Source organism: Martes martes, assembly GCF_963455335.1.
Source record: "Martes martes genome assembly, chromosome: 9".
Lineage (NCBI taxonomy): Eukaryota > Metazoa > Chordata > Mammalia > Carnivora > Mustelidae > Martes > Martes martes.
In genome coordinates, this window is record NC_137896.1 from 9,708,085 (window position 1) to 9,734,921 (window position 26,837).

At 52.6% G+C, this 26,837-nt stretch overlaps 1 protein-coding gene across 3 annotated transcripts in view; it reads left to right on the top strand.

Annotated features, from left to right (window-relative positions):
• Positions 1-26,837, top strand: part of NFATC2 (nuclear factor of activated T cells 2) — a gene marked incomplete at its 5' end in the record, with an annotated part of 149,048 nt that overhangs the window by 92,412 nt on the left and 29,799 nt on the right. For all 3 annotated transcript variants that reach the window (XM_080814442.1, XM_080814443.1, XM_080814441.1), the window contains 3 exons: positions 16,410-16,465; positions 16,865-16,991; positions 19,041-19,730. In XM_080814442.1, the coding sequence (XP_080670568.1) occupies positions 16,410-16,465; positions 16,865-16,991; positions 19,041-19,730 (873 nt within the window). The remainder of the gene's footprint in view (positions 1-16,409; positions 16,466-16,864; positions 16,992-19,040; positions 19,731-26,837) is intronic.

Here is a 26,837-nt window from a genome sequence, read left to right on the forward strand (position 1 = left end):
AGGTTTAATGTTTTTGCTTATTGGCCGTGTGTATTCTTTGTTCCATATGCTGGGTATTAATAGCTTCTGCCAATGAAGACATGGTAAAAAGAGAATGATCTAAAGCAGGATAAATTTCTTTCTTTCTTTTTTTTTTTTAAAGATTTTATTTATCTATTTGAAAGAGAGAGAGAGAGTAAGCACAAGTGGTTGGAGGGGCAGAGAGAGAAGCAGACTCCCCACTGAGTGGGGAGCCCAATGTGGGACTTGATCCCAGGACCTTGAGATCATGACCTGAGCTGAAGGCAGACGTTTCACTGACTAAGCCACCCAGGTGCCCCATGAAGTAGGATAAATTTCAGCTTATGCACTTATTTGATAGTTATGGATGCTAGCCTGACTTTTTTCTCTAATGGACATGACTTCAGTAGGTTCATTCTAAGGTGATATTCATATTTGTTTGTTTACTGTCCTTAGGATGATACGGAGACTGCACTAGGCAGGTTGTTCAGTTGTGAGGACTGTGCACTGCACAAGGGCGTCTCCTCGAGGGACTGCCATTCAAACGGGTACATCATCAATCTGTGTATTACTAAGACAGCCACTGGCAGGAGGAAGCAGGGTGTCCTGGGGAAGGGGTGTTTCTTCTCAATTCACACAATGCCTCCTGTTGGGTTGGGCTGGCTCTGTGAGTAGGCGTGACATTAAGGAAGGCTGTGGCCCATGAGTGGGTTTGGAAGTGGTTTAAAGGGTATGTGGTCAGTCACCGTGGGTTTAAGGGGCCGAGGTGGTGTAGTGAGGGTTTAGGGATGCAGACATTTAAACAGATACATTGAATTCTATCCTAGGTTTATCTAATACTTCAGTTAGCCATTACTCGTTTATTATGCCTTTGGCTGCTCCCAACTCCGTGCTATTATAAGTAACACAGTGATCAACATTCTCTCCATCCCTTTCGTCAGCTAGGTAGGAGCTCAAGCTCTTCAGCCAAAATCCAGCACCACTGTTTTCTAGCTGTGTGGCCACAGGCAGCTTACTTAACCTCTCTGGGCAATAGTTTTCTTGTCTGTGTGATGAGGATGATGACAGTCCTATGTCATAGGGTCATAGGATTAAGAATTCCTACACGTTAAGTACTTACAAAATGCTTGGTACATAGTGCTCAGTGTACATTAACTAATGCTATTTGGTATTATTTCCTAGGCTTAAGGCCTCCCTGTGTTGTGCATGGCTTCATGCACAGTTTTAAGCATCTTGGTCAGAGGCTTACTTTTCAAATGGTGGAACAATGTAAGGGAGTGTCTGCTGCAAGAATTTTCTAGGCTTTTGTAAATGAGAGAGCCAACCGATGTGGCTGGCACGCTGAGATAAGCAGGCAGAGGCCAGAACAGAGAGGTTCCCCGGTGCCAGGTAGAGACATGGCCTTGTTTTGCCTGGCACATGGATAAGGCGATGGGGAGTCACGGTCAGTTCTCCCGCTGGAGGGTGGTGTGCGATGTAAATGACAGAGCCCACATTAGCTGCTCCAGCTCTGACGGCCTCCTGTGCGAGGACACCGCCGAGCGTGCCTTCTGTGGACCCCCTCAAGAGGCCTCTGGGCTCATGACCCCTTGTTAGCAGAGGGGGAAATGCGGGTAATAAACAGATGTCTTGTTACCCACACCGAGGTTGGCAGGTGCCGTCGGGGGCAGGGGGGCCGCCGATGGAACTGGGATCGGGGTGGCTTGGAGAGAGGCCAGGTCCTACCAGGTCCCTCACAGAGTTAGGAACCAGCCAGCTCTCATGGTCCCAGGAGCTCATGTACTCGGGATGCTGCGTGGGGGCATCACCTGTTGGTCGAGTGAATGAACAATGGCATTTCCTCTCCAGCGCGCTTTCTCTTGGTTTCAGGAGAAATTTCACAATTTACCTCTTGGAGGGAGGAAAACAGTCTGGTTCAGCTTGGAAAAGTCGTGTATTAAGAAGGAATAAGGGGTAATTAAGGAATTAATTAATAATTGAAGGATTACTAAGGAAGCCTAGTAGCGGCTGTCTGTGCTCTCTGACGGTCGCTTTCCACGGACTGTCTCCTCTAAGCCGGAACCCGTGGGGGGCAGCCAGCCAGGCGTGGAGAAGAGAGGCGGCTCACCCACAGGACACAGCCAGCATTGTCCTCATGTCCAACCTCCCCGGGCCTCAGTTTCCCTCTCTCTGAAATGAGGTACTAACGCCGCCCCCCACCCCTGCTCAGAGTTAAGTGGAGGGTGCACACAGGCAGTGTGCCCTTAGGGCAAGGGGAGCACTCACTGAATGTTTGCTGTTGTCCTTACGGTCAGAATTCTCATGACTCAGGCCATCGGCATCATCGACTTGATGGCGGCAAGCATAGACTCTGAGCTCAGGAGGCCTGGGGGTGAATCCATGATGTGCATTTTACTAAATACACATTTGGCGTCCTGGGTAAGTCCCGTCCCCTCTCTGAGCCCGAGTCTCCTCTTTGGTAAAATATAGGGGACTCGCTTCTCACGAGAGAAGAGCAGATGACAGGAGTGGGGGGGGGGTACAGATCCTGGCACATTGTAGATGCTAATGAAACACTAGTCTTTATGATTTGTATTATATTTAGGCTGTGGAATAACAAAGATGAGTCAAATTTTACCTCACGAGCCAGGGGGACATTGAAAAACAATAATAATGATGAGCCCTGCGCCAGGCCTTGTTCAGGTACTTGGTGTGTACTAACTTACCGGGTCCCTCATGACAACCCTACCAGAGAGCTCTTCTTCTAACTTTCCTAAGGAGAGACTGAGCACAGAGAGGTTAAGTCACTTTGTGAGGATCACACAGTTGCTAACTGGCAGTGTGGGATTCGACCCCAGGCAGACTGGCTCTAGAATCTGCACCCTTAACTGTGAGCTCTTCTGTCTGAGGAAGCTCAGAACCAGGTTAATTTGCCTGAAGTCCCTTCAGCTGCTTTGAGCCACTGGGGTGAATCATTTTGTGGTGACACAGACCCTTGGATTTTGCAGTGGGGTCACCGGGTTCGAGAGGACCCGTGCAGAGCTCTTTCGTGTCTAGCTTAAGGAATCCAGGACGAACGGGGTTTCTGGATTGGTGGCTGCAGAAAAGCAAGGGTCTCAGAGATGCGCCTGTGCCCACCCACCCCGAAGTGGTGGGCTTCCCTCCCTCGCGGGATGTCTGGCTCCTCGGGGCCCCGACAGACAGGGGGCGCATCTTGCATTTGCAGGGAGTTGGTCCTGCTCCCTTGACCCCAAGCACTCGCCTCCCAGCCCGGGGACAGCCTTCTGCAGGGGGAATCCCTGTTGCTCAACTTCGTTTTTCCAAAACGCATCCCCGTTCCCATCTCCATGGATAGTTGGGCTGGCAAGGGCTCTGCGGGGCGGGGCGGAGTGGAACGGGTTGAAGTTTTCCAAGGAAGGGGAACCCCAGCTGGTTCTCACATTAAGGAAAGGTGACAGCCTCCTGGGCTAATCTTAGCCCCCAAGTTGGGTCATCGGCACCACCAGCTCCAACGTTCTTTTTATAGCTGTCGGCCGAAATGGGATTGGCAGCTTGCACTCCAGCAGGATGACATATTGGAGAAGGATGGAAAAACAGTAGGAGAGGGGCAGCATGGTGTTTCTTAAGTTAGAAAAGCCTGGTGTTTTGGAAAATGGCATTTTATTTATAGCAGCAGTACTAATAATGACTATGATATTATTTTTATTGCTATTTTTAATCATTTTCATGACTTCCAGGAGCCTGTAGGATCTGGCCATTGCCCATCCCTCTGAATTCAGCTTTTTGGACTGTTGCCTCCCTCACTTGGCTGTAGGTACACCTGTATCCACTCTGTCCTCAAGCACCCCATGCTGGTTTCTGCCTCAGGACCTTTGCTTTTGCTGTCTCCTCTTAGAATGCCCTTTCTTCATTTCTTTACAAGGCTGCATCCTCCTGTGTCTTCAAGGCTCAGCACAGAGGTGACTTTCTCAACGAGCCCCTTCTTGCCCATCTGCTTAGAAGTTGTTCAGCATTTCCCCCCGCCCCCGCCAGAATACTGTCACCTTCTGTCCCATTGTCCTGCTCTGTTTTCTCGGTGGCACCTTGCACAGCTGAAATTATCTTGCCTATTGGTTTATCTGGTCTCCCACACTAGACTCTTAGTTCCTCAAGTGTGGGGACTCGGTGTTGGCTGCTTTATCTGCAGCATCTAGAACAATCCCTGGCATTCATACTGTTGAATGGGTGTCTTCCCCTTGAATTGTCACATCGGCCCCAAGAGGCAGGTGACATGATCCTCATTTATAGTCTAGGTAACGGAGTCACATACAGGTCAAGCCACAGGCCCCAGGTCAGCCCTCAGCTGATGACAGAGCTGGAAACCCCAAGCAGCGTTTATCATCAACACCCCCACCCCCAACACAGCCCCCAAGGAAGCACTCTAGTCACATCCACAAGGACAAAGAAAAACCAAACAGGATAACCAGGATCTTCCCTATTTACCGTCCTCCGTAATTGCCTAAAAGCCTTCATATATTCTCTGAAATTTAAAAAATGTGTAACCTTCCAGGCAAAGTTCAGGCGAAGTCCAGGCCGTTCCTGACTTCAGCTGGTAACCCTGGCCCCCGGCCACCGAGGCCTCAGGCGGAGTTGGGGGTCCCAGCAAAACATTGCAAAACAGGAAAAAATCTAAGGACACAAAAATAAAAGTGATGTGGCAGCGGAAACAGGGTTGCCATGGCTCTGAGCGACTCGCCGCTTCTGGGTGGGATCCAATGTTTTGGAAGGTTCCTCCACATGACACAGGGTTTTGGAATTTTTCAGCTGGTAAATCTTTCTTAATTCAGGCCCCCGGCCCTAGCCAAGTAGCTCCCTGGCTCTCGGTGTCCTGCGGGGGTGTAGGTTGGAAACCTGCCTGCCTCGGATTACTCAGCTTTGAAACTTAAATTGTTTGAAGAGAATTTGTGTTTTGTTTTGCTGGACGATTTTCTTGGAACAGTCTGATGGCAGAGGCTCCCATCACCTGTTGAGAGGGCAAATTGATTTTTTAGAAAGGAGGCGTGGGTGGTGGAATTCCCTCTTTCCCACTGAGTCATCATATCCTAATATGAGTCATTTTATTACTTGGAGGTTCCCAAAGGTTGTATTTTGAGCTTTGTTTAATAAATATAAATGCACATGCTTAAAATAAAATTTTCTCGCTAAATTAAGTATCTTTCCACGAATTAGTATCCTAGAAACCTTGGAACCACCTGAAAGAAGGCATCTGCTCCTGCCACCTGTTTTTCCTCCGTGGGTTTGGTTTTGCCCAATGTGGCGTTTTCTTTTAAAACAATGGACCTGGTGTGGGAGTCTCTCTAGACTGGGCTTCCCTCTGGGAAAGGTCAGACTCCAGGCTGGGCTGGGGCATGACTAAGGCCCTGCAGACCTTTGCCCTTGGTGACTCACGTCCACAGTGTCATCGGCCCCCTGGGCTGAAGCCCACCCCTTACACACAGCTGGCTGGGACGCAAAGCTCGCCTCCAAGGCTAGAGGCCGGGTCGTTGCCCCGAAGCCCCGCCGGAGATCGAGCAAAGGTCTCATTTTCAGTCCCTTGCTTGTAAGGACAGGCTGTTGGGTGACAGAATCCTATAGTTCATTCTGTTTGGAAGCCTTTGAAAGAAGACACAGAGAAATGAGTTTTCTAGCTAAATTGGGTTCAGGCATTTCCACCATCACACATCACTCTTGATGCCAGTGTCTGATGTAAATTGCAATTCGCAGGGTGAAGTCCCACCCCCACCCCCGCCCCTGCCACGCATGCCCGCAAGAAAATCATAATCTCTTTTATTAATAAACACCCTTTCATATTTTTTCTACATTTTTGGTGCTGTGCTCTTCTTAAAAGATAAACATTGTACATATTTTAGGTATAAGCAGGCTGGAGTTTGGATCATCTAGCAGACTTGGCTCAAAGGCTGGATAGGTCCCATATTATGTGCTTCGGGACTCAGTTTCCCCATCTCTAAAGTGGGCTTCCTGGTGTTTCAGCAATGAAAAGAGATCAGGGGTCTAAAAGTGTCAGGCACATAGTAGGTGCTCAGAAGATGTCAGCTGACCTTCCACGTGCCCCCGGGAGCTCAGTTTACCAAACACGGAGCCAGGGGGGCAGGGCTCTGTTGGTTTCATGTTCGAGAGAAGAGTCCTCTGGGCGCAGGGGAGTTTCTCTTCTCCTCCCTCAAGCCGTCCCACACCCGCTGCCATGGCCTCCCCCAGGAGCAGGAGGGAGCTTGACTGATGGCCGCTCCCTGCCCCCATCTTACAGGTGGGGAAGCTGACTCACATGGTGAGGTTGACAGACTTCCTTGAGGTGGTAGAGCTTGTGGGTGGAGGGCTGGGTCCCAAACCCCCACTTCCTGGTTCCCAGAGGCACGGGCTGGGACGCAGTGGTTGGGGCCATCCGAAGGTGACTGAGAAGTGTTGCCCCTCAGGGGGGGATGAAAGATGGGCAGAAGTCCAGCCTTTGTGGAGAACAACCCAGTGTTGCTCTTTCAGCCTCCTCAGCTTCCATAACGCTCCCCGGGTATTTACTGAACACCTACTATGTGCAGGTACGGCACCAGGTGCTGGGGACCCATTATAGAGGAAGTCCCTGTGCTCAGCGGGTGGCTGGTCTCAGGCCTGTTGGTGAGCGGGCCACTCCGAGATGGGAAACGTGCTCTGAAGACAGTGAAGCCAGGTCGGAGGAGCTAGATGAAGGGCTTGGAGGTGAGGGGGTAGAATATAGGAGGCTCAGTGAAATTCAGATCTCAGACAACACGGGTCTGTGGTGTGAGTATGTCTCATGCAATGGCACGGGATTTGGGACATACTTGTAGTAAAAAAGGAGTCCCTGATTTCTGAAAATCATATTTAACTGGATGTCCTATATTTTTATTTAATAAATCTGGCAACCCTGGAGAGTGGGATCAGGGAGGGCTTCCCTGAGGAGGTGGCTTTGCACAGAAGCCTGTAGGTAGAAAAGTGGGAGCTGCACAGATTGTCGGAAGAAGGTCTCAGGCAGAAGCAACTGCCCAGTGCCTCAGTGCCAGTATGCGGACGAGCCTGGGGTGTTTGAGGAAATGAAAGCAAGGCCAGGCCATTGGGGCAGTGCGAGAGCGTGGGGAAGGTGGCACCAGCCAAGCCTGGGGATATCTCTGGGGTGGAGCAGGGGTGCATGGGGCTCAGTTCATGCCTGGGTTTGTAGGCACAGAGAAGAAATTGGATGTTGTTACAAAAGTAACTAGGAGCTCTTGTCCTAAGCAGGGGAGTGACAATGATGTAATTTGTATCTAATTTGTAAGATTCTTGTGGCAGTTTGGATGAAGGACGGACTCAAGGGTTAGGGGGGACTAGGGGGAGGTGCTGTGAGCCTCCGCTATAGTCATCCGGGTTGGGGATGGTAGGGAACAGGGCGGTGGGGGTGCTGCTGAGCCCACCCAGGAGGTGCTGGGGCATCAGGAGAGAAGTGGGGTGTTGGGAATCAAGGCATTTCCTCTCCACCGGCCCAGCGAGGACATGTGGGCAGTTGTACCATGGCAGTGGGTGAAATCCTCAGCTCCGGGACCCTCCTGCCCACCCCCCAGCCCCTGCCCCCATCTGCTTGGCTCATTGAGCCCCTACACCCAGGGAGTACGCATTTTTCTGCTAGTCAGCAGTCGTAAAGGGTGGACTGGGAGGACTGCAGCCATCTTCATTTAGCTAATTTTAAAAGCAGGGCCAGGACTGGGAAGCATCACCCATGATTTCCTAATGCAAACTGACACTTTGATTTCCTCCCCGTTTGCCTGGAGCCCAGGGGCGCGCTCACGGCCCACGTGAGGTTGGGTTTGCTCTCCTCCTTCTGAAAGCTCCCTTATTCCTCCTTCGAGTGCTGGCAGGAGCCCATCCAGGCTGACTGCTAAGACCCCAGTCCGGAGCCAGCGCCCACCCTCCCACTTCCTGACGCGTTGGGTTCGGGAGCATCGGAAAGCGGACGTAAAGCAACGGTCGGGTAGGGGCCATGAGTCCGCAGACGCGCTGGTTCCTGGGGTGTGTTCTTTCGGCACCATGGCCAGGCCGCCACCGAGCCTAGAATGTTCTTTGAACCATGCCCACCCTCCATCCTGTATTTTTTTGTTCTTGCAAAGTCTTGCTAAGTCTTCTCGAGACCCAGCCCCTTTGCCCAAAGAACCTGGCTCTTTTCTCTTCCCCTCTGAGTAACACTTGGAAGGGCCCTTTCCATGCTGGCTGCCAGTCCCTGTTAATTTAGGACAGGGGAGATTTGCCCAAACATCTGCTCAAGGGACTGAAGTCCTTCATCTCATCTCAGCGCAGAGCAGCAGAAGCAGACTTGGTCATCTGGGGACCTCTTCTGCTCTGGGCAGGTTTTCCCAGAGTCTGGGCCCTGGAGCCTGGGCCGGGGGTGGGGGTGGGTTGTAGACAACTCGGTTCCGTTGCTCGGGTTGCACGTGAGTCGACGTCCGCAGCGTCATTCCAGGTGCGTTCCCTGTCATTCGGGTCCCAGAAAGGATTCTTCACAAAGGGTTCGGCCGTCTCTCCTTGCAGGGTCTTTGTGCTGGCGAGGCCAGTGTCTGGCTGTGGGCCAAGCCCTGGGAAATCCTGAGGTCCCCTCGTTCATTTAGTCCACTGGTGTTTACGGAGCGCTCGTTACGTGCCAGACAACAGTTCTGCTGGGATGAACGCAGAGAACGAGACAGGCGCGTGGTGCTGCTCTAGCAGGGGAAGGAGACGGAAAGCTAATGGGCCGAGAAAATGAGATCAGAGGATAGAAGGGGATGGGGCGGGTCAAGGGAGACCGGGAAGGCCCTGGTCTGAGTGAGGTCTGCAGAAGAGCAAGTGTGGTGGTTGGGGAGATGGAGAAGGCCAGGGTGGCTGGAGGGAAACTGAGGAAGGAGGCAGAGTTCCCATCCCAGGAGAGGTGAAGAACCTTGGGTCCTCACGTGGGAGCTCTGGTGGGCCTGGCTAGAGAAGGGAAGGCAAGTGCGGCTTGTACCGTGGTCCAGCCGACTGCACGGGGCCCGCTGTGCGGTCGGAGCTTGGTCGGTGTTTCTGGTCCATACCTGGCTTCCATCCAGGACCGCAGCCCCAGAGGGCCCCTGGGAGACGGGCAGATCAACAAGCAGTTGCAATATACTTTTTCCTCAGGCAAAAAGCTTTCTCTTTAAAAATAAATAAATAAATAAATAAATAAATAAATAAATAAATAAATAACACTAAAAAATGCACGCGTTGTGGAGCCCCTGGGTGGTGCATTCAGTTTAAGTGTGCGACTTCATTTCGGCTCAGGTTGTGATCTCAGGGCCCTGAGATCGAACCCCGCGTCGGGCTCCGTGCTCAGCCCGGAATCTGCCTGAGACTCTCTCTCCCTCTCCCTTTGCCCCGACACCCTGCACTCTCTCGCTTTAAAATAAATAAAATAAATCTTAAAAAAAAATGCATGCAAGGTACTTCTACCCAGTTTCTAGAACAGTATTGTCGAAGATGTGGGTTCCTAGGCTGGTCTGTCCAGTCTGGCTGCAGGGGCACGTGTTCCCTGAGTCTGCGCCACGCACACTGTGGTACTTACAGGTACTTACCAGTGGTACTTACCAGTTCCTGCTTTTTAATAGGAAGGGAATACGTTTCCAGCGCAAAGAATAAGATCATTCTCATTGTAAGTGCTGCCCAGTGTTCTTAGACCTGATCTACCTGGTTTTCCATACCCAAGATGACGGGCGCATCATTACCACAGCCCCCTGTCAGTGGATACTTTCTGTGGCCATTTTATCCATTCAGAGTGAGAGAGGTGATGCAATGCAATGAAACAAAGAACCGGGACACCCACCAGAACACTTGGGTCAAGATGACCAGCCAGTTCATTCCCCCCAGAGTCAGACCTATACGACACCAAATTCTCAAATAATCATAGCAGTACTCACTATGGGCTGAGCATTTTGCTAAGCATCTTACATATAATCTACTTGAATTTTTGCCAACTCTTTGAAATCAGTGAATGAACTCGACCGTTTTGCTTATGAGGAAACTAAGGCACAGAGAGGTTAAGCTACTACTCAAAGGCCACGTAGCAAGTAAATAGCAATGATTGAGCTTGAACCTAGAGGGAGGGTGTTCAGGCAGAGAACCCTGCCAGCCTTTATGGTAAGTTCCTCTGCCTCCTGGAAGCTCAATTCAGAGAATGGGATTAGTGTGTTCTCTCGGTGAAACCCCAGGACTTGTGTGATGCAGAAGGCAGGGTGGGGGAAGGGAAGACGAGCCCAGGGAAATGGTCTTGAGGTATTTTGCAAACCACACACTTCCCATGGAGACCAGTTCCCTTGAGTATGCCTTCCACATGCTACCTAAAGTTGGGGATGGCAGTGTCAGCTTTCAGTTCCTCTTGGGGACTTATTTGTTGGGAACAACAAGGCTAGACTCTTTTTTTAATTTTTTTTTTTAAGATTTTCTTTTCTTTTTTTTATTTATTTGACAGACAGAAATCACAAGTAGGCAGAGAGGCAGGCAGAGAGAGAGGAGGAAGCAGGCTCCCTGCTGAGCAGAGAGCCCAATGCGGGGCTCGATCCCAGGACCCTGGGATCGTGACCTGAGCCGAAGGCAGAGGCTTTAACCCGCTGAGCCACCCAGGCGCCCCAACAAGGCTAGACTCTTGAAGCTGCCATCTGGGCTTCTGAGGCTTAAGACAAAAGGAAGAAACTGGGCCCCTGGGTTTGGCTCATGATTTAGAGGGGGTTTTTGTTTGTTTGTTTTTAACATTTATATATTTATTTTAGATAGACAGAGAGAGAAGATATGCATGCACTGGGGAGAGGCAGAGGGAGAGAGAGAGAGAGAATCCTAAGCAGACTCCCCACAGTGCGCAGAGCCTGATGCAGGGGTCTATCTCAAAAACCCTTGAGATCAAAACCTGAGCCAAAACCAAAAGTCAGATGCTTAACTGACTGAGCCACCTAGGCACCCATGATTTAGGTGTTGATTTTTCATTTCTGTGAGCTGTCGCACTTCTTTAATGTTGAGGTCGTGGTGAAAAGGCCCATCTGAAAGGAAAGGAGTCAGACACCGTGTCCACCCGCCTCCTCTAACAGACGCTGTCCCTTTGTGAATTCCCTCCACTCGTGCCCGCAGGCCAGGGTATTTATAATTTATAATTATAATCAGAGAAATGTGTATTATTTTCTGATTAAAATATGCTTGTGGTTTTTTTCAATAATGACACATTGTGGAATATATGCAAAAAATGATAAGACACCATTGGAAAGAACGTGTTGCCATGAGCCGTAATAATTATGCTCACCACCATCTGCCACATATTTCTCCTATGCTGTGTGTCTGTTGGGAACAAATCTGTGGGGTACAGGTCCTGTGATTGTCCCCGTAGTTTGGATAAGAGGCCGAGAGAGGGAAAGTACCTTTTCTGACCTTACACCATGAATGGCCCGTAGTGTGGCCTGTAGGGGGTCTTAGAGGTTTTGTAATGCAGTGTGGCCATTCAAAATGAGATTTCACTAAAAATGCAGGGTTTCCAAGCTGGGTCTGTCTGCTCTGGAGTTTGGGGTTCACAGGAACGAAGCAGCAGAGGGCAAGTCTGTTCTGGCTGCAGAACGTGCTGGAGACGGCTGGGGTTACAGTAGCCGCATAGCTGAAGGCCCCGCAGAGAGCTCTGGAGTGAACAGGCATTGCCCCCTCAACCCCACGGGCTTTTTCTTCCCTGACCTGCTGTCCAGAGCTCTAGGGACCGGGCTGCGTGGAGGCCCCCCAGGCCAGGGGTGAGGCCACAGGCCGTCTTGCTGCATGGGCCTCCAGGGAAGTCCTGCCTGGCGGGTCCTGTTTGCTCTGCCTGGAGCCCAGAGGAAGGGGCAGGAGGGAGGGAGAGTTTTTAGGTGAGTGGCTGTTATGGGGACAGCCTTCTGCACCTGAATCTGGGGAAAACCCTGTGGACACCCTGGGGGCCGTCCTGGGCATGTGGTCCTGATTCTGAAGAAAAGAAAAGGTCAAGTCCTCAGAGCAAAGGGCCTGGGGTCTGGGAGGAAGGAAATCTAGTTGTTTTCACATCCTGACAGCCGGGGGTCCTTGCTGTGGGCGGGTGGGATGCAGTAGCAGAGAAGGACGCTGACCAAGAGAATATTGGGTGGTGGTGTTTTCTGGCCAAAATGGCAAGCATCCTTGGGGAAGACCTCAGATGCATCCCAGTGGAGGGGGATCTGCAGAAACCTGACCGCCCCTCCCCCCATCCCCCACCCCCGCCCACACCCATGTTGTGCAAGGCGGCACCTGCCTCTCTCAGAGGCCCCTGGGGGGTGGGGCATGGGAAGTAAAGGAGAGATGTGGGGGCTGGGGAGGCGGTGCTGTGGTTGAATGGGGAGCACAGTGCCCTCTGAAGAGGCCAGGGTCTTGTGTGGGTGTCCAGAATGGTCAGATCATGTGAATTTTTTTTTTTTCCCTCTAAGAGCCAAGTCTGCGTTTTTAGGTGAAATCTCATTTTGAAATGGTGGCAGCTAATGAAAAAAAACCTGCAAAAAAGCCACCCCACCCTACAGGTCACAAAACAGGCCTGGTCTCTAGGGGGGAGGCCAGTAGCTTTAAAAAAAAAATCGTGGTGAAATATACAAATTACAATATTGATCCCTGTAGCCATTTGTAAGTGAAACCTTCAGTGGCATTAAATCTCTCAGTGTGGTACCATCATTGTTACCACTATCACTTTTCAGGATATTTTTATTTTTCAAAACAGAGGCTGTGTCCTCATTAAATAGTAACCCCCTCCCGCCCACCATCCTCTCCCACGGCCTCCGGTAACCTGTGTTCTTCTCTCTGTTTCTGAATTTGCCAATTCTGTGTACCTTGGACTTGGGCGCTGCGGAAGGCAGGGTGGGGGAAGGGAAGACGAGCCCAGGGAAATGGTCTTGAGGTATTTTGCAAACCACACACTTCCCATGGAGACTAGTTCCCTTGAGTATGCCTTCCACATGCTACCTAAAATTGGGGATACCTAAAATTGGATTATGGAATAGTGTCCCGTGTCGGGCCTGTTTCACTCAGCATGTGTGTTCGAGGTTGATCCGCCTTATAGTGGGGGTCAGAATTCGCTTCCCTTTGGAGGCCGGTCCCTGGTATGTCTGAGCAGACCACCTTGCCTGGGTCCGTTCGTCCGCTGACGGGCCTCGCCTTCTCTGAAGAAGCGTTCTGCCCCAGCAAGTGCTTAGATGATGGCCGTCGTTTACTGCAACGATCTTAATTCCGATCGTGCGGACCCGTGGCTGAGCGCCAGGGCACGGCACGCAGTAAGGAAAACAGGGCCGTAGCGGGGGAGGCAGGCGTAGGCTTTCGCGGGGAGACTGGTGGCGGTCGGGGGTTGCCTGGGGTGCCGTGGGTGCTGTGAGCGCCGTGCCTTGGCTTCCCCAGGAGAGACGGCGGCTCGGTCTTGAGGGATGAGCCACCGGGAATGCTGCCGCGTGTCCTTCATTCGCTCGGCGGAGGAGCTACAAGGGGATCTGAAACCACTCACTGTCCACGGGGGAAGGAGCACGGTTCCAGGCTCGGCTGGCCTCCGATCTGGCTTCCCCACCCACAGCTCTGCCTCCCCGCCGGGCCGGGGCCTGCATGTCCTCGCCTATCAAACGGGGGTGATGACCAGACCTGTGGCAGAGGCTTTTGTGCGGATTGGACCGTCCAAACCCTCGAGGCGTTGTGAGCCGGGCTTTGCGTGCAGACAGTGTTGGAAACAATAGCTGTTACTCCCCCCGGGGGCGGGGGGCGTGCCCATGGGGCCTGTGGAGGCTGGAACAGGTCGTGCAGGGGCCTTCAAGGCGGCTGCACTTGCTCAGACGGTATCTGGAGGCACAAGGGGACCAGGGATGGGGTTGAGAAGAGGCGCATGAACCTTTGTGGCAGGTGTGACCTGGAGAACATCCTCCCTGCTAGGACTTTCCCTCAGGCTCGCAGGAAGCTGGTCATGCTGTCTCCGCTTAATGACCTTGAGCTTTTCTCCTCAAAAGCGTGTCTTTTGTTATTGGCCTGTGCCAGTTGTTGCTTAAGGGCTGTGATTTCGTGACTGTCCGCTTCCCGCCTTTGGACAAACCCCCGTGCCTTTGCTGGGCCTCAGTTTCCCCATCTGATGGTGCTGGGCTGGCTAATTCCTAAGGGTAGTCCCAAGCCCCTGTGCACTGGGATTCTGGGGCTCCTGGAGGGTGGCGTTTTACTCATGGACACACACCGGAGATGGAAAAAAGGGGATAGCAGAGGAGAAGGGCTCCCTCTCATGTCTCTTGGGTCCCTGGACCAGGAGAGGAGACCCCATCAGAGCACTCTTCCTGCGGACGTGGCTTTCATGAGCTGCCGTTTGGTGCTTTGCCTCACGACCTGCTGGCGTGAGTCGGGCAGAGAACTAGGGATGGAAACTCTATGGACCCAGCCTGATGCGTCCTGATCACTTCTCCAGCTGCTTCTCCCTTCCCTCCCAATTGTGAGCCTGCTGGAAGAGGTCCTTTGGTTCCAGAGTGGGTCAGAGTCCTGTGGGGAAATGAGCTGAACTGAAGGAACCAAGATATTCCTGGAGACAGAACTCAGTTCAGCCAGCGAGAGGCCGGGGAGGCGTGGCCCACCAGCTAGCGACACATTATTGTTGACTGTCCATTTGCTAATTTCTTACTTGATCTACTGACTTCGAGCTCGAGTTGCAGTTAGTGAGTAAAAATGCCCTTTTTGACATGGACCCACGCCTCGCTCGTAACCACCCCCTGAAAGACGGGCGTATGTTCCTGATGGATCGCTTTTGACCTATCTTTGATAAAGGGGTGAGAATTTTCTCTGACTGGTTCTGTCCAAGGCCTTTCACATGGAAAGTACCGTGTCTTGATGACCTAATTTCAAATTCCTTGATGTCCATCCATCTGTCCTTTCTTGCCTTCTTTGGAGCAGTGGCTGACGTTGGCCCTTGGAGCTGCTGACACTCTGGAATGCGTGCTTAGACAGGAGATGTTTCTAGACATCTGCAGTGTGTTGGGCGTTGGGGAGATGGTGGTGACTCGAACGTGGTCCCTGTCATCGTGGTGAGAGTTGGTACTTTGATCACATTTTCCCTCTTCCTTTTCGACAGAAACCCCGGTCTCCTTTAGTCATTTCAGGAGTCTAATAGAGTTCTAAGGCCGTGACTTGCAGACACTCTCATTACTCCGGACTCCAACTAGCTCATTGCCTGTGTGTCGTTTGGATCGTCTAGACCGCATCAGCTTTGGTAGCAATCACAGGACTTTATTAATTATTATTTGGGGAAATATGTCCTATACTAAGAAGTTCAAATAATGCTTGGAAACCAGATTTCTTTGGGTGAACCTTAAGAGCCAAGACCATCTAGATTCATATCTAACCTAGCACCGAAGATGTTAATAGTTATGCTTAAAACAGGGGAGAAGGGTTCTCTGGCCAGATGCTGGAACATGATACTTACCCCAGCTCACCTTGGAGAGTTATACTGCGTGTGAGCAGATTAAAGGCTCTGAGAAGTCCTGCAGTAAAGAAACCCATTTGACATTGACTCAGCATTTTCCAGATGCTTAATAGTTTTAGAATTTGTTTCCCATCCTCATAAACCCGTTTAATATTCCTCAGAGCCAGCGTTCCACAAAACACCCTGGAAACACTTGTGGAAATGATTTGTTTCAGCCGAAAATGGCCCAATGGCCAATGTAGGTGGTCGGAAGAAGAAATCTGTTATTTGCAAATGCAGAGTTTTGTTTGGCCCAACTTGTTGGCCCCAAACTGAGGAACTAGTGCTCTTCTCCAAGGAAGGAGAGTTCACTCCTGAGCAGAACCTCTCATCAATTCTTGCAGTGAGTCATGTGAAATCCAGACTATTGACTGAAAGGTGGGGGGCGGGCTCCTACGTTTCTACCCTCTCCAAGGACTCACAAGTCAGGACATCGTTTCAGGCTCTTTGGGCAGAATATGCAAGCCGCCTGTATTCTCAGACGATCAAGAAGCCATGTCTGGGGCAGCCAGTGATCTGTAACAGGCCCCTGTGACCGTCCTGGCATGGGCAGGACACTTTGGAAATAGTACTTTGGTTGAACAAAGCGTAGAGTGAAGTATCATGTATAACAGTTTTGCTTTTTTTTTTTTAAAGAAAGATGTAAGAGACATCCCGACGTAAGAGCAGTGGGAGGGGGGGACAATTTCTGTTCTTTTCCATTTCCTAGTTACCTACTGGTGCCCGATTTTCTATTGTCGACATACATTCCCTTTGGAAAAAGAAATATACACACGTATATAAATAAAAATACATGTATGTTCAAGTAGACACACATAACAAACATGTCGTATACACCTCGCTGAAACGATAGAATGCGTAAACCAAGATAAACGTGAGCTGGTGAGTGTGGGTCTTCAATCTTTGGTTTCTCATCGTTCCCTCAAAGTGTGTCCTTTTTTAATCTTTCCAGATGGGCAGCAAATTTGGGAGATGGAAGCGACGGTGGATAAAGACAAGAGCCAGCCCGTAAGCACCTGGACGAGATGACTGAGCGCCCCGTCATGTTCCCCTCCCACCTCCCTCGTGCTCTCTTTCCTTCTTTTTTCCCTCCTTCATCCAAGTCCCAGTGCTTTGGAGCTAACAGGCACTCAGTAGGTATTAAATGGACACATCCGTTGAACATTTCTTGAGCACCAGGCCCTCTGATTTGTAACCGGGGCATCGTAACAGACTTTGGTAGAGTAAGTGGCAATCCTTTCTTCGCCTGCAGCTGGACGGTCAAGTTCCCCCTAGATAGAATCTCGCCTGTAAACGTACAGAACGTGTCTTGACTCCTTTGAGAGGAGCTGGCCTGATGTGCTTGGGGCCTTGCATAGGAATGTGGGCATTGTTGCAGTTAAGTTGATGATAGCTCCTTCCTTCCAGAACATGCTTTTTGTTGAGATCCCCGAGTATCGAAACAAGCACATCCGTGCATCGGTGAAGGTGAACTTCTACGTCATCAATGGGAAAAGGAAACGAAGTCAGCCTCAGCACTTTACCTACCACCCAGGTAAGGAGTCTTCTCTGGAGGCCCCTTGGGTGTTGAGAGGCAGCCCAGGCATGCGGTGAGGACACATGAGGTCTGCTCCCAGCTGGGTGACCTTGGGCAGGTGACTCAACCTCTCTGAGCCTCCATTTCCTCATCTGTCAAATGGCACCTTCCTTATAAGACGTACAGAAATCAAACGCATGTGAAGTTCTTAGCACAGCGCATGGTAAGCAGGTATGAATGATACTGACTAGTGTTTCTATTTTTCTTTGTGGGGGGTGCAGACAAGGAGGGAGGCACGCTTGGACTTGATCAACAATGTTGATCAAATGTTGCAAGACTGATGACACCTGTCTGTGCCTTGGATTTGCTCCTGATTGAGGGATTGAACATTCCCCGAAACCTGCAGGGTCCTTAGTGGACCCCACAGTGGGCCGTCGCCCTGTGGCCCCGTGGATTCCTGGGTAGACAGCCAGGCCCGGGGGGTTCTCATTTCCACAAAGCACTACAGCTTCCCAAGGCTGACACAGGCCTACTAGCCACCCTTCCAGGACTGGAAACCTATAACTCGAGGCAATCACCCAGCGTATAATTACCATCCTGTGACAGCGTCATGTGCAGCCTCTGGGCTGCCAGAAGCAGGAGACCAAGGGGACTGTCCTGGGAGCCCAGGCTTGGCGGGGTTTGGCTTGGGTGGAGGGCATCCAGGGGTTTGTCTGGTCGCTCTGGCCGTCCACCATCCCAGGACTGACATGATATGCCGTGAGTGTCAGGAGCCTGCAGGGGCCCAAGACTATGGGAGACAAACTCTGAGAAGGTTCTAGACTGCAGATCAATGATCCTTTTAAACATAGAGGTTTTCCATTGTGTTCCACGGCACTTTCACCTCGTGCTTGTGTTAGGAGGCCTCCCGGGGCCTGGCGTTGGCCCCTGCCCTTCTGAGCGTGGCCTGAGTGAGAATTCAGTCCCCCAGGTCAACCAGGGACTGAGATGACAGTCTTTGAAGGGCATCTCGAGAAACGATTCCTGGTTGGTGTCCAAGCTGCCTTTGGCTCTAATGGCCAAACCTCCTTGCTGCCTTGACTTCCCAATGCCTGGCGGATCCCCAAAATTGATTAGCGTCCTGACCCCACTGCATTCGGTCCCGTGAGGAAACAGGGTCCTCAGCCCCTGGGGCTGGCAATGTCTTAGGGAAGGATGCTGGAGGAGGACGAGTTCTGGAGACTGTCCTAGGTGGGGAGAGAAGCAGCAACGACACCAGTGCTGATAGCGGGAAGATGATAATAGTAACAATAGCAAGCATTGAGCGCCTACTGTATGCCGGTCTCTGTGCTAAGTACCTTTCACACATCTCATTTCATCTTCCCAGCAACCCCATGGGGACAGGCAGTGTGCTTGTTACTGCCAGGTAACCGATGGGGAAACTGAGGCCCCGGCCAGCAGGTCTCCTTTCCCTCACAATACTACAGGACTAAGGGGATCGATCCACCACCATTTGGCCATTTTCTGTTTCCCAAAAACATCTGAGTGTCGGTTGAATGCTAAGTGCTGTTTTAGGTGCTTAGGGACACAGCATTGAACAAAACAGACTGGAAAATCCTCCCTTGCAGGAGCAGACAGTCTAGCGGGGGCGGGCTGTTCAAAAAATAAGTAAGCACAAGAAAGATACAGAATGTTTCCGGTGGTGATAAACATTACCAAGGACAGCAAGCCCGGAAGGTGGGTGTGAACCGCTAGGGCAGAAGGACGAGGGGGATATAATTTTCAGTCAAGCCTTCCTGTCCGAGCTCTGCTGGGACAGCTCAGGAAAAGCCTGAGAACGTCCCAGAGCCGAGACAGAGCTGAGACCTGCCATCGGCCTTTCTGCTCCTAGAAAGACCTGCGGTTCCCAATCATCGTCTGGGGGTCTAGTTTCTCCCTAAGACAATTACACAGGGAGGCTCTGGTCCAAGGCTAAGATGTGACCGAGCCCAAGTGTCCGCTCCCATCTACTGGGACCCCCAAGGTCACGTTCCCAGCCGCAGCCCACTGATCCCGTGTGCACCCTGTGTGCTTCTCTCTCTCTCCCAGTCCCAGCCATCAAGACGGAGCCCACCGATGAGTACGACCCCACCTTGATCTGCAGCCCCGCGCACGGGGGCCTGGGCAGCCAGCCTTACTACCCACAGCACCCGGTGGTGGCCGAATCCCCCTCCTGCCTCGTGGCCACCATGGCGCCCTGCCAGCAGTTCCGCTCGGGGCTCCCGTCCCCCGACGCCCGCTACCAGCAGCAGAACCCGGCGGCCGTCCTCTACCAGCGGAGCAAGAGCCTGAGCCCCAGCCTGCTGGGCTACCAGCAGCCGGCCCTCATGGCCGCCCCCCTGTCCCTGGCGGACGCCCACCGCTCCGTGCTGGTGCACGCCGGCTCCCAGGGCCAGAGCGCCCCGCTGCTCCACCCCTCCCCGGCCAACCAGCAGGCCTCGCCGGTGATCCACTACTCGCCCACCAACCAGCCGCTGCGCTGCGGCAACCACCAGGAATTCCAGCACATCCTGTACTGCGAGAACTTCGCGCCCGGCCCCGCCAGGCCCGGCCCGCCCCCCGCCGGTCAAGGCCAGAGGCTGAGCCCGGGCTCCTACCCCACGGTCATTCAGCAGCAGAGTGCCACCAGCCAAAGAGCCGCCAAAAACGGACCCCCGGTCAGTGACCAAAAGGAAGTATTACCCACGGGAGTGACAATTAAACAGGAGCAGAACTTGGACCAGACCTACTTGGATGACGGTAAGACGCGTGTTTCTTTCTTGTTGCCCGTGAGGATGGGGACCCCAAAGCATCCCCCCTTCCCCCAGCGAGTTCACTGGGAGCCTGGGTATCTTCCTTCCCGACTTTGGGCCTCTGTGTCCCCCTCTTTAAGGGGGTTGAAGAAGAGAACCTTTAATGCCTCACCCAACCCTGGGCACGAATCCTTTGCCCCACAGGACTTTTGGGGCAGCTGGTAAGAGGTTTAGGGTTTCGCTAGAACCAGTGCAGTAGAAAGAGCCAAATGAGGGCAGCTCTGGCCGAAGGAGTGTCCCCCGGGTCACGAACTGGGGTGGTTTAACCTCCACCACCGTCTTTGCATTGCCAAGTGGAGACCAAGAATAGACCAACCGAGAGGAAGGAAGGCGAAACTTTTATTCCCGTAGAGGAAAAAAGTCCTGCTTCTTGATAGCTCTCTTTTGTGCATTTGGGGGAGGGGAGCGTAGGAAGGGAAGGAGCAGGCTTGCTGCAAAGCCGAGCATGAATGGGGGGCTCGCAGGCAGGCTCCGGGCATATCTGTGCCGTGTGTCCATGGAACAGAGAGACGCATTGAGAGGAGGGGAACAGCGGGCTTCCGTTGTGGTGAGCCCAGCTACTGGGGTGGATGGGCCAAAGGAAAAGACTCAGGGCGGCTTTGTGTGAGTCTGTAGGTGCCTGAGTTTGCGGGCAGAGGGTGGCGGGTGGGGGGTAGTGGGGGACCCGCTGGAGGGTTGGTCTTGGCGGAGTGGCTGTGTCTGTCACTGGGCAGTGCCCCTGGTCTGGGATCTCAGGGAGGAGGGGCCAGCTGTGCTAGAGGACTCCCTTGGGATCTGCCAGGCGCCGAGAGGGCGGGGCCAGCAGAGTTAACCTCCCCCACCACCACCCCCGGGAGCGCCAGAGCCAGGAAAACAGGTGGTGTGAGTTTCTTAGTAGAAGGAAAACCTACACCACCTACACCCCCGGCTGCCATCCGCAGCTTGGGCTTCACCTTTTACAGGCGGCAGCATCTGATATACCCCGAAACGTCAATTATTGCGGAAAATTTACTCTCGGGAACCCAGCCAAGTGACAGGAAGTAAGGCCAAAAACTTCAGAATGGCCACGATGGTTCTCGTAAAAACCAGACACCGAGTATCACTTTGGCGGGAGGAATCCTCTGGTACTCGCTCAAAGACTATAGACTTTTCCTTTTTTTGCAAAGTTTTGACAATCTGGGTGATCTGCGCGTTCGGGAACTTCTGGTAGTTTCTACATCCTCTCACTAGTAGAACTAGTGATCACAGACTTCCCCCAGGCGCATCAAGCAAAGATGGCTTGGGCCACTTAGAGGGTCAAACTGCCCTTGCCAGGCCGAGCGCTGGGTGTGGCCATGTTAATAATTGATCTGTCTCATCCTGAATGTTCCAGATACAGGTTGGGGGAGGGTCACTGTGCTCGGTTGTGAAAGGGAGACCCACGTGCAATCCATCCTTGAACAACTTACACTCCAGAGGGTAGAGATAAAATTTTGGTTGCTTATTTGAAAGGGGGCTGTCTTGCAGAAAATCCATTTCATGCAGAATGCCTAACACGAGCGGATAAATGAGATGTGGCTGTAACCAGACCTCTCTCCATGCACGCGCTTGGGGGATGTATCAGGGATGAGGTGCTTTCTAAGTAACTGGTGCCTGAGCAGGCCCAGGTAACGTCCCCCCACTGACTCTGTGTCTGGTGGTTGGTTTGGTCTCCCAGAGCTGCACAGGTGCCAGCACCTCCCACCTGTCTGTCTTTTCACCTTAAAGACAAATGGTGAGGGTCTCTGTTGGAGATGGCGACTTAGTCCGTGCCCTGGCTCTTAGGGATCCGTCAGTATCCAGGTGGTCATGACTCTCCTTCGAGGGTCCATCATGGCCCCAGACTCACAGAGGTGCTTCCTGTTTTCATAGAAGTCTGAGTTGCGGACAAAGCAGCAGATGATAACAACCCTTTAGGGCCTCCTAAATGCCTTTCTGAACGCAGGCAGGTTCAAAGTCATGGTGAAAGTGAGCTCTTGGCAGATCAGTAACATGAGTCAGCCCTAAGGATGTTTCGGAGAACTGCATGTGGTGAAATTGCTTCTCCTGTTGGAGCCTTTTCTTAAGTACTTTCTGCACAAGCCCAATTCCATGGGATTTTTAGGAGATATGCTCTGAAGTGAAGGTTCTGTGGCTTAAAAAGGTGAAAAAAATTCTGTAAAACCAAGGTTGTTGTTGTTTTTTTTAAATTGTTTACTGCAGGACTTCTCAGTGCCTTTACTGCACTTGTGGACATTATCAATCTCTAAAACAAAGGATGTATTGCTTCCCAGAAATACTCAGCCACACGCCAGAGAAGTGCAACTCCAGGGGTGCTGTTCACACTGCATTTTTTTTTAAAATGGGAAATCCCCTTTGTTTTTTTTTTTTTTAAAGATTTTATTTATTTATTTGTCAGAGAGAGACACAGTGAGAGAGAGGGAACAGAAGCAGAGGGAGTGAGAGAGGGAGAAGCAGGCCTCCTGCTGAGCAGAGAGCCTGATGCGGGGCTCGATCCCGGCACCCCCGGATCATGACCTGAGTCGAAGGCAGACGCTTAACGATTTTGCCACCCAGGTGCCCCCACACTGCATTTTATTATTCTGTCTGTGAGCAGGCCTGGAACCCCTGTTCCCCAACATTCTGGGGAAATAACCTTGAGGGAATTTTGGAGTTCAGAAGCCCAGCACTGCCCCCATCCCATACGCCTGTGTTCATGCTTTTGAGTTCTTTGGTTTCATGTGGGGCCGGAGCAGGACAGGGCAAGAAAATAATTTCTACCGGTGTGGCTTCCACAAGGCAGCAAAGTGGCTGCTAGGTATGTCCAGTGCTTGACCAGAAGTGTCCCCCAAGACTCTGGGCAACCCAGGATGGACCAGTACTGCCAGCTGTGCCCCCTGTGGGCCCCAGACAGCACCACCACTGCAGCTCCCAGGAAGGGGGTGTGCCCTTTGTTTCCCAGTTGCTGGGATTTCAGACCCCTCCAATGGAACATTCTCAGATTCCGCCGTTGGCTTCGTGGATGTGGGATTCCAACTTCTCCGTTGATTTTGCGTTGATTTCTGACAGACAAACCGGAAATCCCTGGGTCATTTCTCTAGCCTCATTGGGAGACATCCCGGGTTGAGAAGCCCCTTTCCGGTGCCTTTCTCGGATTACGCGGGGGGGGGGGGGGGCTTGCCCACGAAGGCCACATCTGGCAGCCCAACCTGGAATCAGTGTGTGCTCTCAGTGTGCGGGGATTTCTCATATGCCCTTTGCGAGAGCAGGCTTGAGTGTTTCAAGGGTCAAGGGGAGGTTCCTTGAGCTGGAAAAGGAAGGGGTCACCCGCAGACTCGGGTCCAAACACAAACAAATCATCTTCGAAGTTGAAAGTGCCTCTCGGCTGTGATCCCTGGGAGCCCCCACGTTTGGGTGTCCCCCTGACCCTTCGCGCATTGTCCAGAGTGTCCCGTCCGGGCGTTCCCCCTGACTCCGTCACGTTGCATTCCTGCACGTAGACCGTCTGACTGGGCCCCACTTTTTCTTGGAACTCCGAAAGGCAGCTTCTGCTTTCCCTCCTCCAAGGACTTGAGACATTTTCAAAAAGTCTCCTTTTGAACTGGCAATGCAAGTGGGTTTCCAGAGCCACGTGCATCCCCACTCGTCCCTCTCCCTTCGTTTCTCCACCCACAGCAGGCTCTTAACGTAGTTCTTCGGAAAGGTAGGCTTTGCCCACGCACTCCCTTGTCTTTTCTCTGTCTTCTTGTCCCTAGAACTTCCTTGTTCTGAAGTCCCTGGTTTTACCTGGAAAACACCAGCAGTGAATGAATCCTTCCCTCCTTCCCTCTGTCTCCTCCAGCCTGACCCTCCTGCCCTCCCCCTGCACCTCTCTCCCCCCACTAGGTAGTGACTGGTTACTGACTCTGCCCCCGGCACTGTTCTGGGACTTGGGTACACAGGCAAACAAGTCAGATGAAGTCCTTGCTTGTGGGGTAAATTTTTGGTAAAGAAGTTGGACATTAGTATGTAAGGTAATAAGCATATTTCAGATGGTGATAAAAGGCCATGAGGGAAATTGCACAAGGATAGGAGTGAGAGTGTGGCTGGTTGGGGGTGGTGTTGGCCCCTGAGACCCAGTGCACAGAAAAGTCGATGTGGGGAGGTGGGGACAGCAAATGGGGATGGGGACAGCAGGTAGGATGGGGACAGCAGGTGGGGTGGGGACAGCAGGTGCTGGCAGCTAAGAGGGCAGAAGAATGGGCCAGCACTGGCTGGGTTTTTGGCAGTGCAGTATGATTTGATTTACCTTTTGAAAAGGTGACTCTGGCTGTGTTTGGAAAATGGACCACGGGGAGGCAAGAGTTGGCCAACAGGGGCCTTACTTTGTTTTGGACAAAGCCAGATACGAACAGTGACAATCTCGCAGCAGGCAGCTTATAGAGGGGTGACGCATTTTACAAAAGGTTGCCTTACATGTCTTCTCATTAGTGCGATTATTTAAAATGTGACTGAAATTGTCAAGACAGGATCAGTTCCAAAGTAGCGCTTGCTTTGCCGGCCTGGAACGACGGGGGGGGGGGGGGTTGGGGGCAACCGAGCCCCATCAGCCCCAGGCACTTGGATCCGGCAGGTAGGGAGGGTGTGCGCCACACAGGCCCAGGCAGGGGAGAGGCGTGGCCAGGCTCTGGCCGGGTACCACCGTGGGCACAGTCTCTGCAGAACCGGGGGCTCTCAGGTCACCAGGCCATCTCACTGCAGGCTCTGGGTGGTGGCCCTCTGCCATCCACCTTGGGATTCAGCCACAGATAAGAGGACTTAGGGACAATGGGAGCCTTGGGATGCAAAGGAGTTCCTCGGTGCCATCGTGGAGATGTCTTGGGGAGAAAGGATGCAGTCTCGGTGATGCTCGAGCCTCCGCCAGCGGCTGGGGAGGACGGTGAATGGCGTGTGCATGTGTGCATGTCTGTGAGTATCCCTCCAGGCGCCAAGAGCTCAGACCAGTCCAGTTTTGGATCTGCTTCTCTGGTCTTTGTGTGAACTACTTAAGAAATCATTTATTGAAATACATCGAATGTATCTGAATCTCTCTCTACATGTTTAAATGTCAAGACCTATGCATGTTCAGAAATGAGTCGCATACTCCCATGGGATTACCACCTAGACCCTGCCTAGCACCCCAGAAGTCCCTATGGGTCCCCCCCTCTGTCCCATCCCCTAGCGTGGCCACTCTCCTGCCCTCTGACCCCAGAAATTTGTTTCGCCTTTCTGTAGAGAAGGAAGTCATACAGTGGCGCTCACGTGTGTTGGCTGCTCGCATCAGTCGCGGGCCCAGGCCACCTGGAGATGCTGTTTGGCATAGCTGGGGTTCGCTCCCTCATTGCCATGGATCATTCCACCCAGGGAATCACCTGTAGGCTCTGTACCCGTGTTTCTGTCGACGGACCTTTGGCTGGTTTCCAGTTTTGTGAATCAAATTCCTATGATCTCTTCTTCGGGTGCCCACCCACAAGGTCAGGGGGAGACCCTTGCCAGACACCCTTCCTAAACGGGTGTACCCATTTATCTGCACACAGCAGGACACGGGCTGTCCGTAGCCCATGGAATTCTCCATGGAGGAGAGTTTGGGCTGGCAGGCAGCGCGGAACTGGAGGGTCGGCCCCCCTCCAGAAACCGGGCAAGCTGGTGGCCTGCCCTCATGCTGTCTGTGTTCCGCGTTCGGTCTTGCTTTCATCCTCCCCTTGCCTTGTGCCAGCTGTCAGTGTCTACTCAGCGTGACTCCCGATGACATGAGACACCAGGTTTGACTTGTGACCTTGGGGAGCAGGTTACTGCCTGGCTGACTTGTGACCTTGGGGAGCAGGTTACTGCCTGGCTGTGCCCCCATCTCCCTCTCTGTCCCGTGCAGACGCTCATCCCTTTACCCTCCTTTCTCCTCCCTCCTCCCTCCTGGGGCTGCCGTTAGAAGGAAATGAATGGATACGTGAACGGTGTTTGGCACAAAGTAACTCTCCATAAATGTTAGCTGCCGTTTTTGTTCAGGAGTTAGCGACTTCTCGTAGAACACTGGCTTACATTTTTATGAAAGAGTATTTGCATAGGAGAATAAAAAATTGGCTCTTTTGGTCTTTGGAGATGAGGACCCTTAGGCCCTGTCCCCCTGCATGGCCCCGGCTCAGGGGGCCCTTCCCAGGCTACCTTCTGGGACCCTGGCGATGTGTGCCTGCGTGAGGAGATGATGCCATCTGCCCAGTGACTGCTGGAAAGGCTGGTGAGCATGGCCCCTGCTCTCCTCCCCTGGCAGAGTGTGGCCCAGTGGCCCAGGTTTTGCTAGTTGTGCCACTGGCAGAGGGGCCAGGGGAGTTGGAAGCTGGACACACCAGCGCATGAGAAACCGGCCAGGGAGGAGTGGGCAGAGGGACATGCAGAAAGGGAGGAAGGAGCAGAGGCGGACGGGCACAGCTTTGTTCAGCAGGTCAGGAATCTTACCAGGGACTGCCCAGTGCCCACAAGCCTGTGACAAAGCAGCCCCTGGAGGGAGAGGGGAGAGGCGTGCACAGCCCATGGTCAGCCAAGAGCTGACCGGGGGCCCGGCCGCTGCATTGGCCCCGGGAGGGCTGGGTGCAACACGGGGATGGTGCCTTCTGATGAGGCCACAGGGATGCCTCGAGAGTCAGCTTCCGGTGCCGTGGATCAGGGCGCTGCTGTTCATCAGAAACCAAAGCCAAGTTTAATTCACACAGCCGCCCTTGGTGGGCGCCAACAGAGTCCCGCCCCCCGCTGAGGTCTTTGGTCAGCGTTCTCTTTTAAAGTTCATTGGAAGATGTTTATATTTTATTTAGGCAACGTGTTCACATGCTTTAAAAAAAACCCATATAAAAAGATCCATGCAGCGCAGCCTTGCTCTCATGTCTGCCCGGCCCCTCTCCTGCCTTCTCGAACAGCCTTTCTCAAACCCGCGTCGCCACCACCCTCTCCGGCCACGCTGCTCCGGCAGCTCTTTCCTATCAGCGCCAGCATGACTGTCAGTCCCACAGACGCACCGTCTGTCTGGTTTTGTACCGTGGCCCTTCGCAGGGCCACACACTTGTAATATATA